The following is a 17,762-nucleotide window of genomic DNA, read 5'->3' as shown; positions in this document are numbered from 1 at the left end:
GAGAATAATAATAATAATAATAATAATAATAATAATAATAATAATAATAATAATAATAATAATAATAATAATACAAAAGTACCAAAATTTAAAACTAAAAGAAGAAATTAATTTATTCACATTATTACTTTTCTTTTCCTATTACTTTTCCTTTCCTTTTCTTTTTTCATTATTGTAGAATAATGAATGGATCATCGATCAATAAGACTACAACAACAACCAATTACAACAACTTTGCAGTCCTCCTCCTCATCTTCCCAAACATCATTGGGTAGTATTCATTCTTCTTCATCTTCATCATCAACATCATCAACGACGACAACTCCTTCAACATCGAGTTCCCCTGTTTCTTCACCTCAACCACCATCATCTCCTTTACCGACGAATACTTCTTCGTTCACAAACAGTAATAATTACACTTTTCAACAACCTCCTCCTTCCGTAGTCGTTCAACAGCAACAACAACAACATCAACAACAACAACACCAACAATTAAAACAACATCAACATCAACAACATTATTTACAACAACAGCAACAACAACAACAATTTAACTCTACATCACTTGGATATCATAGTCCATTGGTATTAAATACATTATCACCATCACCACATTACCCATCACCATTGTATCCTCCCCCTTTACCTATATCGTCACCATCAACGACTTCATCACCAATGTCAACCTCGTCGTCTTTAATGTCTTCGTCATTGTCATCTTCTTCAACTACATCTACCCCGTCGTCGATGCACCCACGCGAAGTCTACGAATCATCACCAGGTGTAGGAGGCAGTGGATGCGATGCTTCGAAAGTTGGCAAAATTTGTGATCTTTGTAAAAAAGATTCTCCTCAATGTCTTACTCCAAAATCATCATGGTAAACAAATCATTCATTCATTACATGCAGACATATTACGTTGGTACTCACTATTACATATTTTAACATATTTTAGGGCTACAATCTTATGGGTTGTGTTTTATTCACTTAAAGAACAACATAATCAACAAGAATTCTTTTCATTAAAACGTGATGTCTATAACTATGTCTTGTGTCATTGGGATATTCTTTGTCCAAAGAAAAATAGATCACATAAATGGAAAAAACAGATTCAAGTATTTATCTAGTAGTATAAAAGACATCATTGAATGAAAACTAAACTTAATATTGATTAAATTATTTTTGTTTTGTGTCTAGGATGCATTATCACATTCTAAAGTATTTACATCTGGTATTCAAAAATTGGGTTGTAATGGATATTGGAAATTGAAATCGTACACTAATCCTTGGACATCAAGTAAACCTGCTGAACTTGAAGATGTCATCCAAGGATCCAATATGGGTGGTAGTCATTCGGACCGCGAAGATATGGATTACAACTTTGAGGAAAACTCGGTGATCCAAAAACGTCCATACGAAGACGAAGATGACGACGACGAAGATACTCCTCAAACTATTGGAAGGCAGCAACAAGCTGCTATCAGTTTGAAAAAACCAAGAATCCATGTGGACATTCCAACCACTCCCACCATGGTCACCCCTTCCCCCACATCTTCTTCAAACTCTTCATCTCCTACCAACTCTGATGGACTTGGAAGTAGTGGTAATGGTATCAATAATAATAATAATAATAATCATAATAATGGAAACATTGGTTTTAGCAATGGCAATCATCAAAATGGGTCATCATCAAACATACCACTTAGTCCAATCAATACTAATTCACAACAACAACAACAACAACAACAACAACAACAACAACAACAACAACAACAACAACAACAACAACAACAACAACAACAACAACAATCTTTTAATATTGGTATAAACAAATTTAATACACCAAATAGTTTAAGACCAAATAATTCAACATCGTCATCGTCGTCGTCATCGACAAGTGTATATGGCACACATTTACATCCATCATCACCAAAGGTGAACTTTGGAGGATCTACTCCCACCGCACTTGTTGGTAGGGGTCAGTCTAATGGTGGTGCTGGTGTAAGCAATGCTTGCAATAGTCCCATTTCATCGACTGCCAGCACCAACAATATCATCAAGCAATTGTACGACACTGTGAGCAATCTCTGTTCGCGATTAGACAGAATAGAGACAAACATGGCCAAAGACATGTCAGACTATCGACTCAAGATGGACGAATTCTTTACCAAAATGCACCAACAACAAGTACAACATCACCAACAATTACAACAACAAGCTGCTCAACATTTACAACATCATCATGGACATTCTAATCAATCACCACCTTTATCATCATCATCATCAAACCAACAGAATCAATCTTCTTCTCCAAAACAACATGAATATAACAATTCTTATGAATCAAATAATAATAATAACAATAATAATAATAATAACCGTATTAATACTTCATTACTTCAAAACAACTCTAATAATAATAATAATAATAATAATAATAATTCAGCTCCAAAAAATAATCATAAATCAATTGTTGCAAATCTTAACCGCCCAAGCGATGATTTGAAACCTGATAATAAGATTCATCTTGGTAGTTGGTCACGTGCATTGGATACTCTTGCATCACCTGATCAACCAGAGGCAATGGCTGATCCCTCATTACATTGCAATGACTCTCTCCTTTCAAAACCCCAACAACAACAACAATTTGTTAGAAAGAGTCCTCAGCCTCTTTCCCCACCCATTTTAAATGAAACAATAACCTCTTCAAGTTCTAGAACTGTTTCTCCTTTACTCCAACAATCAAATAATAATAATAATAATAATATTCAACAAGATTATGTTTTTAATCAATCGACGTCATCATCAAAAAGTCCCTCCCCATCATTATTTAGTGGTGGTGGCGGTGAAGATGATAATCAAATAGCTTTACTAAAAATTCAACAAAAGGCCTACAATAATAACCAAAATAATAATGCGAATTCAACAACTGTAGACGAGAAATCACAAAATATCAATTTCCTTTTAAATAACTCCTAATAATCATGGTAGAGAATAATATAAAAAAAAGATCAACCAACAAGAAAGAAAAGAAAATAATGACCATCCAAACATTAACGCCAAAAAAAAAAAAGAAATATTTTTTCTTGTTGTAAATTATAGTTTTAAAAGTAACATATTATGATGTTTTAGTCACCAACAAACAGATTCAACCCTTCCTTCCCTCCTTCCTTGATGGTAGAGAGAGATGTATCCTCATTCTCATCCTTCAACTTAGTGTAGTATACCAAATTTATTTATTTTATTTTTTCCATTCCAAAAAAAAAAGGTTATATTATAACTAAAAGTTATATTAATATTTAGAAGGATACATACATCCCTTCCCTGCCTGTCTACCTATAATAATTAATTAATTTATAATAAAATCAATCACACACCAACCATGTAAATATATATCAAAAACAATACCAAAAATATAGAGTAGAAATATTCTTCTTCTTGAGATCTTATTTTTTATTTTTTTTTTGAAGATACAAACCATCGGTTGTCGACATCGACATCGTTTACTCAAATGAGATTTTTATACTACTGAACTGAAAAATAATATTTCTTTGGCGAATAGATTCCTCCTTGGAAATTGCGACAAATATCTAGCACCTGGCCTTTACCATAGTCATAGTATAGTAGGTTAAACAACATCGCATAACATAGTGTTGTGTGTGTGATTGATTTTAGTAAAAGTTGAAACAGAAAGACAGTAAGAAGAAAAATACACCCACTTTATATCATCCCCCAGAGACAACAACAAAGTAAGTTTAAGAGGAAAGGAGAAAGACTGAGCGAGCCCCAACTGGGTTAGTACCCGTCTCCCACCACAATACTTATAATATATTAAAACAACGACGATGACAACGACGAAGGCGGTGACGACGACGACGACGATCTTTCAAACAAACAATTAAATTGTGTTTCATTCAGAATTGCAATAATAGTATCCCACCAGATATATATTCTATTTTCTATAATTCCCAAACTCTATGTATCATTGCAACCAAGATTTAATAATAATAATAAAGTAGACAGACACATTTAATCAATAGTAGAAGTAGTAGTAGTAGTAGGTGTAGTATTACAGCAAACAGGAATATTCCAACAACCATCAGTAGTAGTGTTTATGCCAACCAACACAAAAACAAAGCAAACTCCACGTCTCTCTTTTGTTTCAATCAACTAGAGGAGTTATAATAACTTCATCATCTTTATCTTTATCGTGGAGACACCCCTTTCCTTTCACGACTCTCCACTTCACCTCACTTCACCACTACTAGTACCATCTCATCATTAAATAATATTAAAAAAAAAAACAAATATTTCTATTAGGGTACTTAAAGAATGAATGATGATGATATAATAATAGTGGTAGAGTAGAGTAAAAGTTCGCTCATAGCTTCTTATCTTGTTGTTTACTTCTTTCTTTCTTTTCTTTCTTTTCCAAAAATTAATTTATATTGCTCGAAAAAAAGAGAGAAAGGAAACAAACATTTGCATTATTTTCAATCGACTGAATCGAAGATATATATATAATATATATATTTATGTAAATATAAAATTATACATCACTGTGATAATATCATTATCCTTGTTCTTGTTATTGTTATTGTTATTGTTGTTTCAATGAATCTATAGAGATAATAACTCTATCTATATATATTTAATTGCTCACACTACCCCCCACCTATCATATTAGACACGCTTTTTTTAAAAATCACTCTTCTTCTTCTTTCCTTTATTGTTATATTTATGTTCTCCTCTCCTCACCTTTCTTCTTCATTTAACCTGTATAAATATATTTATATTAACCTCTCATCTTCCTTTTATATATAGTACATTAGTAGTTGGTAGTATCAAAACAAAAAAAAGAATAAACTTTCAATAATAATAATCATATCCCCAACAACAAGAGAGAGAGAGTTGGATAGATTAAATAGAGAAAGAAAGAAAAAGAGATTGAGAAATCTTTTATTATTGGATTTGTGTGTGTGATTCGGTTCGGACAGACGGATTGATCTGTTGTTTCTCTCTCATCTGACAATCTTTTGGTGGTTATCCAATCAAATCAAACCATTCATATAAGTGTGGAGAAACTTATTTGACAATCAATCATAATCAATCAGTCAATCACAATCAATCAAACATTACAATCAAAAATAACAATCAAACAATAGAGAATATATAAACAAGAGGATTAATTCTAAAAAGACAATAGATTAAAACGACAGTAAAATGGGTAGACAAGGTTCATCAACACCTTCATCCTATTTTGATGATTTTGATGATAACGATAATAATCATAATAACAATAACAACAATAATAATAATAATAATAATGACAATACCAATAATGAAAATAATGGATTCTTTGATAGTCATATGGACAATAATCCTTTTAATTTAAATCAACAACAATTACAATTACAACAACAACAACAACAACAACAACAACAACAACAATTGCAACAACAACAAAATAATAATAATAATTTTAATAATAATAATAATATATCACCACCAACATCAACATCATCAGGTGGTTTTAATTCACATTTTGGTATAAATATTAGTACTAGTCCACCAACATCACAACATATAAAATTAGGACAAAGAAGTAATAATAATAATAATAATAGTATGGGAATTGATGGTGGAGCAACCTTTATAGATACCGATTCTATCAATAGTAGTGGAGGTATTGGTGTAGCTGGAGCAACTGGTGGTGATGCAGGATCACCATACTATTTTAGTAGTAGTGGTAGCAATAGTGACACGGAAGCACTCAACAAACCACAAAACATAAACTATGGCTCATACCAACACAAGACAAGTGTTACCCATGTCAGAGGCAAACATACATTCACAGAGTTGGAAAAGATCAAAATGTCAGACTATGAAAGTCTTGATTTTCCCATCATCGACAATCAAATATATAGAGACTTTCATAAAAAAATATCAAGATTTGTATGTACAACATAGAATAATATCCTCCATTTCATCTATATATTAATATCCGTGTTTAATTTATTTGTTTTTAGAGTCATATATTAAGAACATTTGGTAAATGGTTTATTTGTTTTATGATTGGTGTTACTGTAGGAGCAATAGCCTATGTTGTAAAAACATGTGTAGAATCTGTACAAGAATTTAAATATGAATCATCCGAGAAATACATTCAAAATGGTCAAAAAGCGGTTGGATTTCTAGTCTATTATTCAATCAATGTATTATTTGCAATTACTGCTTCACTTGTTATTATTCCTGTTGGTGTATGTATACATAAACAAAAAAAAGAGTAAAGTGATTTCATTTGATATTTATATTATTATTTTTGTTTTTTAGCAAATAGCAGCAGGATCCGGTATACCAGAAGTTAAAGGATATTTAAATGGTATTAGAATTCCACATTCAATGAATATAAAGACAATGATTGGAAAGTTGATATCACTCATTCTAGCATACTCTAGTAAGTTACTAACTACGTATTTTTATACCTAAAGTACAACTAACTAATTAACCTTAACCTAAAAAATTAGGCGGTGCAATATTGGGACCCGAGGGCCCGATGATTCACATTGGATCGATGATTGGAGGAGCTATAGGACAAGTCAAATCAAAGACATTCAAATGGTACCCAAAGATACTGTGGAAATATCACAATGACCGTGATCGTCGTGACTTTATTTCGACGGGTGCTGCTGCTGGTGTGGCAGCTGCTTTTGGTGCGCCTATTGGAGGTGTGCTGTTTGGCTTTGAAGAAGCATCATCGTTTTGGTCGCGTCAGTTGACATGGCGTACTTTCTTTGCTTGTTTGATCGCCACGTTTACAACCAACCTCATTTTACAGGGATTCCAAGTACAATTGCACGACTATGGTGTGCTGACATTTGGTTTCTCACAAGAGTATTTGTACCGTTACGTCGAGTTGATTGCATTTATGGGTATTGGCGTGTGCGGAGGGTTGATGGGTGCCTTTTTCGTCTACTGTAACGCACGTCTGTCCAAGTGGCGTTCGTCATTTTTCCAAAACAAGTCTGTGTACTGGCGTATCATTGAGGTGTTTGTGTTTATCACCATCTCGAGTACGATGTTGTACATGTCGGCTTCGTTTACCACGTGTCGTTCGATCGAGTCGGTTGAACCACCTTGGGACAGCCCACTGCAAAACGACACAACCTTTGTCCGCTTCTTTTGCGAGGAAACCGAGTACAATGATATGGCTGGGTTGTCGTTCAACTCGCTCGACGCTGCCTTGCGTCTGTTGTACAGTCGTTCGGGTAACATCTTTTCCATCAAGACGCTGGCCGTCTTTACACTCATGTCGTTCTTTTTGACAACCGTCACATCTGGTTTGATGCTTGCATCTGGTTTGTTTATTCCAATGATGTTGGTGGGTGGAACGTTTGGCCGTCTTGTCGGCCAGATTGGTGTCAAGATCTTCTCGCGTGCCTACCCTCCAATTGACCCGTCCATCTACGCGATGGTTGGTTCGAGTGCTATGATGGCTGGTTTCTCACGTATGACTATCTCGCTGGCCATTATCATGGTCGAGTTGACCGAAGGTACGCAGTACATGGTACCGGTCATTTTGTCGGTCATGACTGCCAAATGGGTGGGTGACATCTTTAACGAGTCAATCTACGAGCATTTGATGGAGCAAAAGTGCTACCCCTTCCTGCCATCGCAACCACCACAATCGATGATCAAGTTTGGCATCACCGACGTCATGAAGACCGAGGTCATCTCATTGTACGAGGTTGAAAAGGTGTCACGTATCATTCAAGTGTTGCAGTCCAACAAACACCACGGGTTCCCCGTCATCGAAAAGCCACAACAGGTCAGCGACGACCTCATCGACGAAGGTATCTACTGTGGACTGATTCTGCGTAGTCAGCTCATCATCTTGCTCAACTACCACATCTTTTGCCACGAGCAACCTCAACTCCCCAACTATGGACGTCGTCGTACCAACAGCAACGTCAAACAACGTCGTTGGGGAAAGGCCACCGACTATGGCCATATTCCTGCCGACGGAAGAATGAACTACAAGGTTATGGCTCAGGCTCTTGCCAGACATTTCCCTCCCATTCATGAAATGAATATTTCAAAAGAAGATATCGAAAATATGTATATTGATTTAAGACCATGTAAGTTTAGAAAATAATAATTTATTATACAAATTTAAAAAGAATTTATTATTAATAATTAATTTATCTCAAAAAGATATGAATCTTAGTAGTGTAGTAGCAAATGAAACATTTTCATTTGGTGAAGGATATAATTTATTTAGAACGATGGGTTTAAGACATATGCCAGTTGTCAACAAGAGAAACGAAGTTGTTGGCTTTGTCACTAGAAAGGATTTATTATAAATAATAATTATAAATTTATTTATAATACCTCCTCTCCCCCAATTATTTACATAGAGTCAATCAATCAATTAATTTATCATAAAATGCCATAGTTTGACATTCCTCCTCCTCTCTTTTTTTTTTTATTTCTTCAAAGTTGTTGGAGTTTTTTAATAATAATAATAATAATACACTCAACAATAATAATATTAGTTATGATTTAAATAAAATCATTAATATTTTTTCAACAACATATATACATTTATTTCCATATTCATTCCACGAGTGAATGGTTAAGGGGATAGATTGAAACATGTCAACTACCAAATGTGTGATCTTTGAAAATCGTATGGATACCCATCACAGGTGTATTTAGTAAAATACAAAAAAAAAGGATCTACTAAAATCACATACTGGGATTAAAGATTAAATATCAACTATTTTTAAACACTCGTAACTTATCCAAATTAAAAGAAGAAGGGATGGTGATGGTGATGATTAAATTTAAAACCGACACCAAATTTAAATAATACTAATTAATATTCATTCTTTGATTTCCCATTTTTTAAAAAAAAAAGAATAATAATAATAATAATAATAATTTAATTTAAAATGAAATCATCAATAATAATAGTATTGGTTGGAATAACTCTTTTTCTCTTTTTAACTACAATGGTCACAAATTCTACATTTTGTGGAATGCAAGATGGAACTAGTAAATGCCCCAAAGAAGAACATAATGGTAATGCTACCGATTCTTGTTGCAAAAAGATTGGCTCTTACCAGAATGAATGGGGATGTTGGGTATCTTCAGAGAATGGTGTCTGGGAGAAGTTCAGTAATTGTTGTCTCTACGATTTTGATTGCCAAGGAGTCAAGTTTTAAAACCATCAAACCAAACCATCAAAAAAAAAAAAGGTTTCAATTATATTTATAAATATTTAATTTAATAAAAAGAAAGAAAAGGGTGTTGGTGTTGTTCATTGTCAATTTTGACTCTACCTCCCTATCTATTTGTTTTTAAAAAAACTTCATTGTACAAGGATGGTTTTTTTAAGTGACCACTGACACTCACACTAAATTATGATTGATGATGATGCAAACACCAGTGGTCAATTGGAACAGCAAAAACCCTAGTTTGCCATTTCAACCACACTCTCACTTTCTTCACATCAGTCAAAAATAACCAAGAGTGAGTGTGAACTTTCAATTTTAGATTCTTCCTTCTTCTTCTTCTTTGTATCGTTTCTTTTTTTTGAAATCATTATGATGATAGGACTAATTGATGGACCATTTGATCAAAGGTCTTATTTAGACATTTCCATTTATAAAAATTGAAAAAGGTGAGTAGATAATAATAGTTGGTGATGTTAGTAGTCAATAATAGTATGTATCAACCAAACGACAATAGAGGATGGCTCATACATTCAAACATCTTTCTTTTTAAAATGTCAGTATAGGATCGTTCATATGACTATTATTTGAATGTAGGTGTCATTTCTTCTGCCTGTACGCATCCACAATTTTATTTATAACTCAATTCAACGATCCATGCTATCCATGCCATCCGTCTTTTCTATTAATCATTTTTGAATTGCCTAATATGTTGTCTCGGCAGGAACGTACCGTGGAAAAAGACCTATTTTAAAATGTAAGAAATGACAACAACGAGAGAAGCATGGACGAAAAATGAAAATGGATGGTTGGATATCAAACTATATATTTTAAAATAATTTAATTTAATTGTGGCCTCTTGACCAAAACCCTCCTATTTAAACATCCATGATTGAGTTTATTTAATCATCAAATTGTAAAATTAATATTTAATTAAATCCTATTCTAATCAATCAACTGTATTTTAAAAAAAATGTCATCCTTTAATTCTTTCTTAATTGTATTTTTAATTTGTATAACTATTGGTTGTGCTACTACCAATGCTGCCAGTTTTAATGCCGAATACCAACTGTCCTTGGTCAACAAAGTCAGAGCTCAAAATGGAAAATCTCCACTTGTCCTTAGTCCATGCCTCCTCCTCAGTGCTCAAGCCCAATCAAATTACCAATTGTCCATTATTACAATGACTCACAACTCACCTTACGGAAGTTTATTCGACAGAATGATTAAATTTGGGTGTCAACTAATGACTAGTGTCGCAGAGTATGTTTTAAACATTAAACTAAAATTATTAGATATATTATTAATATTTTTTTTTCAATTAGAAATGTTGCAATGGGACAACAAACCGATGACACTGTAATGAATGCATGGGTTGCTTCACCAGGCCATTTTGCAAATATTATTGGAAATTATAAATATTTTGGTGCAGGTATGGCTCAATCATCATCAAATGGGGCTCCATTTTGGACTCAACAATTTGCAAATTATCAAACATGTGTTCCAACCTCTTCTTCTTCATCATCTTCGACTACTGTCAAACCAACTACCTCTAGTGTTTCAAGTGCCAACAGTGGAACTTCTTCCACCTCTTTATCAACTAGTTCCAATCCAACCAGTGGAACTTCTTCCACCTCTTCATCATCTGGATCAACAAGTGGAACTCCAACTGGACCAAACCTCTCCAACACTACTCTTCATGTTTCTCTTGTCAACACTTTCAGAGTTGCCAATAACAAACCAGTATTTATCTTGTGCCCATGCCTAGTTCAAGCTGCCCTTGCTCACTCTCAATACCAAGCCTCCATCAACACCGCCACCAACTCTGATCCAGAGGGTTCAGTTGCCAATAGAATTAGAGCTCGTGGATGTCCCAACGTTAGCACTGCTACTCAGTATGTTGATCAATTTTTATTTATTAAATTAATTTAATTAAAATTTTAATTTTACTAATTCTTTTTTTTTAAATTTAGAAATATTGGATGTGGATTCAATACTGATGCCTCTGCTGTTCAAGGTTTCACGACAACTAGCACCAAGAACAATTTACTTGGCAATTACCAATATTTTGGTTCTGCAATGGTTAAATCACCACAAGGTTATCCATATTGGACTCAAATTGTTATGAATGGTGAATGTTCCTAAATCATCGATTATTTGTTTCAATTCTGTATCATATATTATTCTGTACTATTTTATTATTATTATTATTTACATTGATAATCTAATTTTAATTAACCATGGATTAAATAAATCGTGTAGTTGATTTTCAATGTCATCTGATCTAAAAAAAACTTTAAATGTCTCCAATGGTAATATTAATGATTCGATCAATTCTCTGCATTCATCTATCTTTTCCACCAACTCTTCATCTCTAATCTTTAAAGATTGTTGATTTTCATCTTTAATTGGATATTTAAATAATAATAGTAATTCCTTTTGATCTTTTGTTGTTTCATTGTCATCGAAATGTAAATTAATTTGATTACCTTGTAAAATAGATTTTGATAACCATAACAATCTAAATGCTATATAAAAACATCTACAAGCTGCCAATTTATCTTGAAATGTAACATTTGGTCCAATTGTTTCTTTTTCTTGTACAGGTTCTTCTTGATTGCCTTGTTCTTGAATCCTTTTTTCCAATTTCATTTGTTTCTTTTTTGATAATTTTGGAGGAGGTTTTTTTAGACCAAGTAGTATTCTTGCTCTAAGATATTCTCCTTGAGCAATACCCCAAGTATTTTGTGCATAAATTCTATTATTAAATAGATTTGTAAATTTGGTATCGACACTATGGTTGTTGTCAATAGCAATTGTATGGTTATTGTTGATCATTATTTTTGCTACTAAATCCTTCCAAGCAGGTGATTGATAGGATTGATATTTTGTATTGTCTGCCAACAAACAGTCATAGAGTCGATAGTGACCATGAATCAATTGTTGAATAGCTTGTCCAACTTCATAGAGAATCATTCCTTTGGTGGTAATATCCTTTTTTGCAGAGGGTGGAGGAGATGTTGATTTACTAGAGTTGATATTGTTTCTTGGAATGTATTCTAGGTTGGGTGATATATTGTCCACATCGAGTCTAGTTGGTGGAGGTAACAATGATACAATTTCATCAGTTGAAGATGCATAAATACCAATTATATCTTGTTCACTATCCATAGTCTTGTCAAGATGATATAAATTACTTCCAGATTCACCAACATAGATTAATTCACCAATGATTCCATGTTTTTGCATTAATTGTTTGGCTTGTAATCTTAGACTTTCACTCTTTTCCGTCTCTCCGTTTGGCCAAGAATAACGATATCCTTGATATCTATTAATAGATTGTCTTCTAATTGAAACCAACCAATCACTAACCATTTTAATATCAACCTCTTGACTGTAACTATTTGTCATTTGGTTTCTAGCTTGTTCCATTTCATTAAACTGTTTGTTTAATTGATCTTGCATTTCTTGATGATTAAAATCTCCTTTTCTAATCTCCAATAGTCTCTCTCGCTCTTGGCTGTCATCGGTGTATTGAACGATTGGTTCCAAACCATCGATCATTCTCTTTACCTCTGACAAGAGTCTACTTGCATGATATGCCTTTTTATGTACAGTTTGTCGACTCTCTAATTCCATCATTAACATTTCTTGTTTTTCCTTTTTCTTTTCCAACAATAAAGTTTGTACCTTGTTATTTTCTACACTTCTCTTTTCTCTTTTTGATTTTTCCTTTTTCTTATCATCTTCTTGTCCATTTGCTCTTCTCTGTTCCTTTTCTTGTTTCTTTTTAATCTTGCTATTAATTCCATACAATAATGCTTTAATAGTTGATAAATAATGATCAATTGTTACCATAGTTATAAATTCCTTTTTCTTTTCTATAATTCTTTTCCATTCCTCTAAAGAGAGAAAATAATAAGACAAGTTAATAATAAATAAATTTTTAAATCAATCATTATAATGTTTTACATACCAGATTGAAAAGAGAATTTATCAGTATATAATGATTCAATTTGTCTTGGATTACCAAGTAACAATAATTTTGCATAATGTCTAAGTTCATAGATTGTAATATCAGGTTTAAGATGATGAATGGTCTCTTTAACACCTCGTAATGACAGTACATCCTCTATATTTGCTTCTCTCACTCCAATAAAGTCTTGATCACTATCTTGTTGATGAAGATTAAATGATTGACTACCTGCCAATGCAAAATAGATTAATCTTGAATCGACCATATCCATCTTCTTTTCATCAACCCTTTCATCATCATCATCATGTTGATGATGAATTAAAGTTTTATTAAACAACTAAATAAAAATAAAGTAAGTTAGTAATCCTATACAAATTCAATCAAGAGTTTATGTATCTATTACTTTACATTTTGCAAGTTATGATCATTAATATCATTGTCATTTTCAAATACTCGATCTGAATAAGTATCCAAATCGATACAAATTGTACTACTATTACTATTATTCATTCATACAAATAATTAAATGGTTATTAAAAAAGTTTGGGGATTCATTTCTATCTTGGCATCATATTTTTTTTTTTTATATTTGTTGATAAATAAGAAACTATGAAAATAGTAAGAAAATTAATTTTGTTGATTTATAAAATAAGGTTTTTTATTTTCTATATTGATATTATTAATTAATTAATTGATTTGTTATTTGTTATGTGTTTTGTTTTAATTTAATTTTGATTGTAAAGATTGTAAAAGTCTCAATTTAACTTCACTGTCACCTGATGGGAAACCAGTGAGACGGAAGAAATGATAGGATTTGTTTTCGGTAGCAGCCTGGGATGGTACAAATGTGGATGGGGTGTATGGCTCGCCCATGTAACGGTCTTCACGAACCGAGACAAAGTTGGGGTCGGCAAGATAGGCCTCGTGGAGCAAATTGTTAAAGAGGACCTTGCATTGATGCTTGTTTTGGTCTTGTGAACGATGATTGTTGGAGACAAGTTGGAGGACACGGGTCTTGGGGTCGTAACGACGTTGAGTGAGGGCGGCAAGACGTTCTTCGACGACGGGTGGCAAGTCGAGGGCAGCGACATTGACACGCATGATCACCTTTCTATTGCTCCAGAAATCGTCGTGGTATTGGTCTTGGGTGTTGCGAGAGATGACAAATTGGAATGGGTAGGTGGCAAAGTGCTCACGGGGGTACCAGTCCATACGAGTGTTGAGACGCTCGATCATGGCGTCGCCTACACGCTCGGGGCCAAACCATTCTTCACCACGACCTTCTTGGAAGAAACGGTAGGTCTCGGCCTCTTGATTGAGATGGTCGTCCCATGGGTCGTCAATGTCGGCATCGTCGGCTGGCTGGATAGGCATTTCATTTTCTTGACCGTGGAGACGGTATTTGGCGAGATCAAATGGACGACCAAACAACCATCCATCATGCGATCTAAACTCCTTACGGATGCTACGTTCCTCGTCAATCTCTTCTTCGGTACGTACCTGTGCAGTTGGACGCACGTATGGGTCGACTGATACACGACGACCAGCACGCTTCTTCCATGGTACGGCCAACACACCATTTTCTTGGAAGATTGGTAAAAGATTGGTATATAAACGACGACTGTCATAAATGTCATCACTATTGAATGGTTCAGATGTAGAAGAAGTAGTACTATTTTCTGTTGCTCCTTCTCCTTCTCCTCCAATTCTACTACTACTATCTTTAGTAAGTTGTGGTGGTACACCAGAGGTAGCGTTGGCTTCAACTTCATCCTTGATTTGTTCGTATTCCTCAATGTGTTCCATGATATCTGGGAATTGGTGTGGGTTGGCTTCGACGGTGGCTCTTGGGAATGGAACGTTGTCTGGTGCCTCTTGCAAAACCTTTTCCTTGTTGAGTAGACCGAAATCGGATAATTGCAACGAGAGGATACGGACGAGATCGGTGTCCTTGGGTGGCATGTTGAACAAAATGTCACGATCGACCAAGTCACGGTGAGTAGTGTCGTATTGGAAGTCAATGGCAGCTGGGATCTTGACATCACCATAGGCGTCACGGAAAATCTCTTGGTCGTGCTTGATGACACGTGGGTTGAAAATATTGTTCTCCTTGTGCATACCATAGAGCTCTTCGATTACGTCAGAGGCGGTCTTTTCGTCGATTGGTGCGTTGGCGTACTTTTGAGCAACCTTGTCGACATCATTCTCGATAGTGTCGATCAACTCGTCGGCCAATTGTCTAAAATCTGGATGGTTGTCAACGAGTACGTTGTAACCCAAGATCTTGTCATCTGGTTTACGGTCATCTTTGTTTAATTTTTCAATCAATTCTTCAACATTGATCTTTGTGGTAGCGGTAGCAGGTTCTCCATCAACTGATCCCTCAGTAGCTGGAGCTTCAGCATTACCTTCACCTTCAACTTGGACGGTGGTTGTGGTCGAGGTAGTAGTGACTTGTTCGTCGTCATCAAAATTGTCTAATTGATTGATAGCATCTTCTGACAATTCGTTGGGGTCATCTTCATAGAGATCTAGGTATTTCTTGGAGCTGGCAGCTTGTTCAATCTCGTGGATTTGAGACTTGAGAGTTTGGACACGCTCGTCAATGTTTCCGATTGGCTTGCCGTATTCGAGCAATTGACCACGCTTGGCCAAGAGAACGTTGATCTCGTGACGGATCTGATGGACGTTGGCAGAGCCATCGGCACCCTCGGTCTTTTCCTCCTTGACAATCTCTTCGTCACCCTTGCTGTGTGCAATCTTGAGATACTCTTCTTGATTAAACTTGATGTTTTCCAAGGCTGACTTGGACTTGGCCAACATCTCGCCGGGCGACTTGGCGTCATTAATGGTTGGAACAATGGTGTAATCCTTGCTAACTTCAATCTTGTACTCGATATTGTCAATGGTACGTTCGAGTTCCTCCTTTAACTGACTATCAATCTTGGCTAATCTAATCTTTTCCTTGAGTGACGATGCGTCGGTAGTTCCTTCAGCGGCAGCAGCAGTCTTTTGATCGGATGATTGCTTGGCATCTTTGACGAGACCGTCATAACGAGCTTGATTGTCTTGCATGAATTGTTCCAATTCTTCACCTGACAATTGGAATCCGAGATTACGCAAACTCTCAATTTCGGCAAGCATCTTTTCTTGGCTCGACGACATGTCTTGGAGTGGGGTGGCCAATGACTGCTCGTCGACCGAGTCAATGATAGTATCGTAAAACTTGGCAATCGAATTGTAGGAACGTGGATTGGCAAAGTCAAATGGCACCATGGCAAGTTGAGTGACGTAGGCTTCGGTAAACTCCAAGTCCTCTCCGAGATCGTTGTACTCGTCCGACATGACTTCACGCATCAAATTGAATGGATCGAGGATATGCGAACGCTCGAGCAAACGGTCCCAAGCTTCATCAATGTGTGTGTCGTCCAAACGTTGCTTGTCGAGACGATGATGACTCAATGCATTCTTGACATAGACCAAATCACGATACTGTTGTTCCAAACTGCTCAATCTAGTATTCACCTTTTTCTTTAACTGTGTCTTGATCAAACGTTTCTTTTCACGAATCTTGATATTCTCTTGTTCAGTTGTCTTTTTGTATAATTCAACTAATGGTTTTTCGAATCTATAGGATAGAATAAGAATAGTTAATATTAATATATTGCAATATTTGATTTGTTTGTTTGTCTTTGTTCTTACTTTTTTTTAAAACCATCCAATAATTTAGCAACTTGAGTAGTTTTGGTATCAGAGACTAATTGATAGTTGACACGAACCGATTGGAATTTGGAACCCGGGAGTTCTTCTTGTTGCTTTTGTTTGATACGTTTCATTACTTGCTCGGTGGTTTCATCGAGAACGAAAGCATTCTTCATTGAAAAGTATTCCTTGCGAGCGAGTTCGAGATCTTCTTCGCTATTGTCCCAACGCATAAGCTTGAGTTCACGCATATCAATGTTGGCAATTTCCTTGTCGATATCTTCTTCGACGGCACGTTCCACTATCTCGATCTTTGGTTTGTAGTCCTTGTCAATCATGACATCCTTGTCCATACCTTCGAAATCTTCAAAGTAGCTGAGTGATCTATCGTATTCTACGTCTTCTTCATCGTCTTCCATATCCTCTTCGTCTTCTTCATCAAACTCTTCTTCACTTAAATCCAATGATTCATCGTCATCTTGTTCTTGTTGGACCTGAGGTTGTTTACGACGACGATCTTGTTTTTCAGAGATACTGTGATCATCTTCATCGTCGTCATCTTCAACCTCTTGATTCTTCTTTTTAGAGTAGCTTCTACCAACCGATGTTGAAGCTGCCGATCCAAGTTGTGTAGATGATGATGCCAAACTACGAATAGTTGGCTTTATAATAGAATTGCAAGCTCTATACATCTCTTTTCTTCAAAATAATAGGTCTTTCTATATGATATTATATAATATTATGATATTAGAGTTGAGTTAATCTTTGATTGTGATCGTTGTATTGCTGTGTAAATATGATGCATAACAAAAAAAAAAAAAAGGAAATAGTCGTTCTTATTCTTCTTCT

General features: G+C 35.0%; 6 protein-coding genes across 6 annotated transcripts; 4 read left to right on the top strand and 2 right to left on the bottom strand.

Moving 5' to 3' along the window:
* Positions 1 to 186: 186 nt before the first annotated feature.
* Positions 187 to 2,978, top strand: DFA_08357 (transcription initiation factor TFIID subunit; the record flags this gene model as incomplete). The annotated part of the gene is made up of 3 exons (XM_004355793.1): positions 187 to 878; positions 955 to 1,114; positions 1,197 to 2,978. 3 exons carry the CDS (start codon positions 187 to 189, stop codon positions 2,976 to 2,978), a joined length of 2,634 nt encoding a protein of 877 aa, XP_004355846.1.
* Positions 2,979 to 5,222: 2,244 nt separating this feature from the next.
* On the top strand, positions 5,223 to 8,362 carry clcA (chloride channel protein; the record flags this gene model as incomplete). The annotated part of the gene is made up of 5 exons (XM_004355792.1): positions 5,223 to 5,954; positions 6,029 to 6,259; positions 6,333 to 6,456; positions 6,527 to 8,137; positions 8,214 to 8,362. 5 exons carry the CDS (start codon positions 5,223 to 5,225, stop codon positions 8,360 to 8,362), a joined length of 2,847 nt encoding a protein of 948 aa, XP_004355845.1.
* Positions 8,363 to 8,953: 591 nt separating this feature from the next.
* DFA_08355 (uncharacterized protein) lies at positions 8,954 to 9,226 on the top strand (the record flags this gene model as incomplete). The annotated part of the gene is made up of 1 exon (XM_004355791.1): positions 8,954 to 9,226. One exon carries the CDS (start codon positions 8,954 to 8,956, stop codon positions 9,224 to 9,226), a length of 273 nt encoding a protein of 90 aa, XP_004355844.1.
* Positions 9,227 to 10,208: 982 nt separating this feature from the next.
* DFA_08354 (uncharacterized protein) lies at positions 10,209 to 11,380 on the top strand (the record flags this gene model as incomplete). Its single annotated transcript, XM_004355790.1, has 3 exons — positions 10,209 to 10,498; positions 10,561 to 11,130; positions 11,209 to 11,380. 3 exons carry the CDS (start codon positions 10,209 to 10,211, stop codon positions 11,378 to 11,380), a joined length of 1,032 nt encoding a protein of 343 aa, XP_004355843.1.
* A 66-nt stretch (positions 11,381 to 11,446) lies between these two features.
* DFA_08353 (uncharacterized protein) lies at positions 11,447 to 13,721 on the bottom strand (the record flags this gene model as incomplete). The annotated part of the gene is made up of 3 exons (XM_004355789.1): positions 11,447 to 13,137; positions 13,212 to 13,548; positions 13,620 to 13,721. The coding sequence occupies 3 exons, from the start codon at positions 13,719 to 13,721 to the stop codon at positions 11,447 to 11,449; spliced, it is 2,130 nt and encodes a 709-aa protein (XP_004355842.1).
* A 210-nt stretch (positions 13,722 to 13,931) lies between these two features.
* Positions 13,932 to 17,605, bottom strand: DFA_08352 (uncharacterized protein; the record flags this gene model as incomplete). Its single annotated transcript, XM_004355788.1, has 2 exons — positions 13,932 to 16,839; positions 16,914 to 17,605. The coding sequence occupies 2 exons, from the start codon at positions 17,603 to 17,605 to the stop codon at positions 13,932 to 13,934; spliced, it is 3,600 nt and encodes a 1,199-aa protein (XP_004355841.1).
* Between the last annotated feature and the right edge of the window lie 157 nt (positions 17,606 to 17,762).

Source organism: Cavenderia fasciculata (assembly GCF_000203815.1).
Source record: "Cavenderia fasciculata unplaced genomic scaffold Scf_ET2XIPL01COFD4-5, whole genome shotgun sequence".
Taxonomy (NCBI): Eukaryota; Evosea; class Eumycetozoa; order Acytosteliales; family Cavenderiaceae; genus Cavenderia; species Cavenderia fasciculata.
Note: the sequence above shows the minus strand (reverse complement) of the source record. Positions and strands in the feature narration are given on the sequence as shown.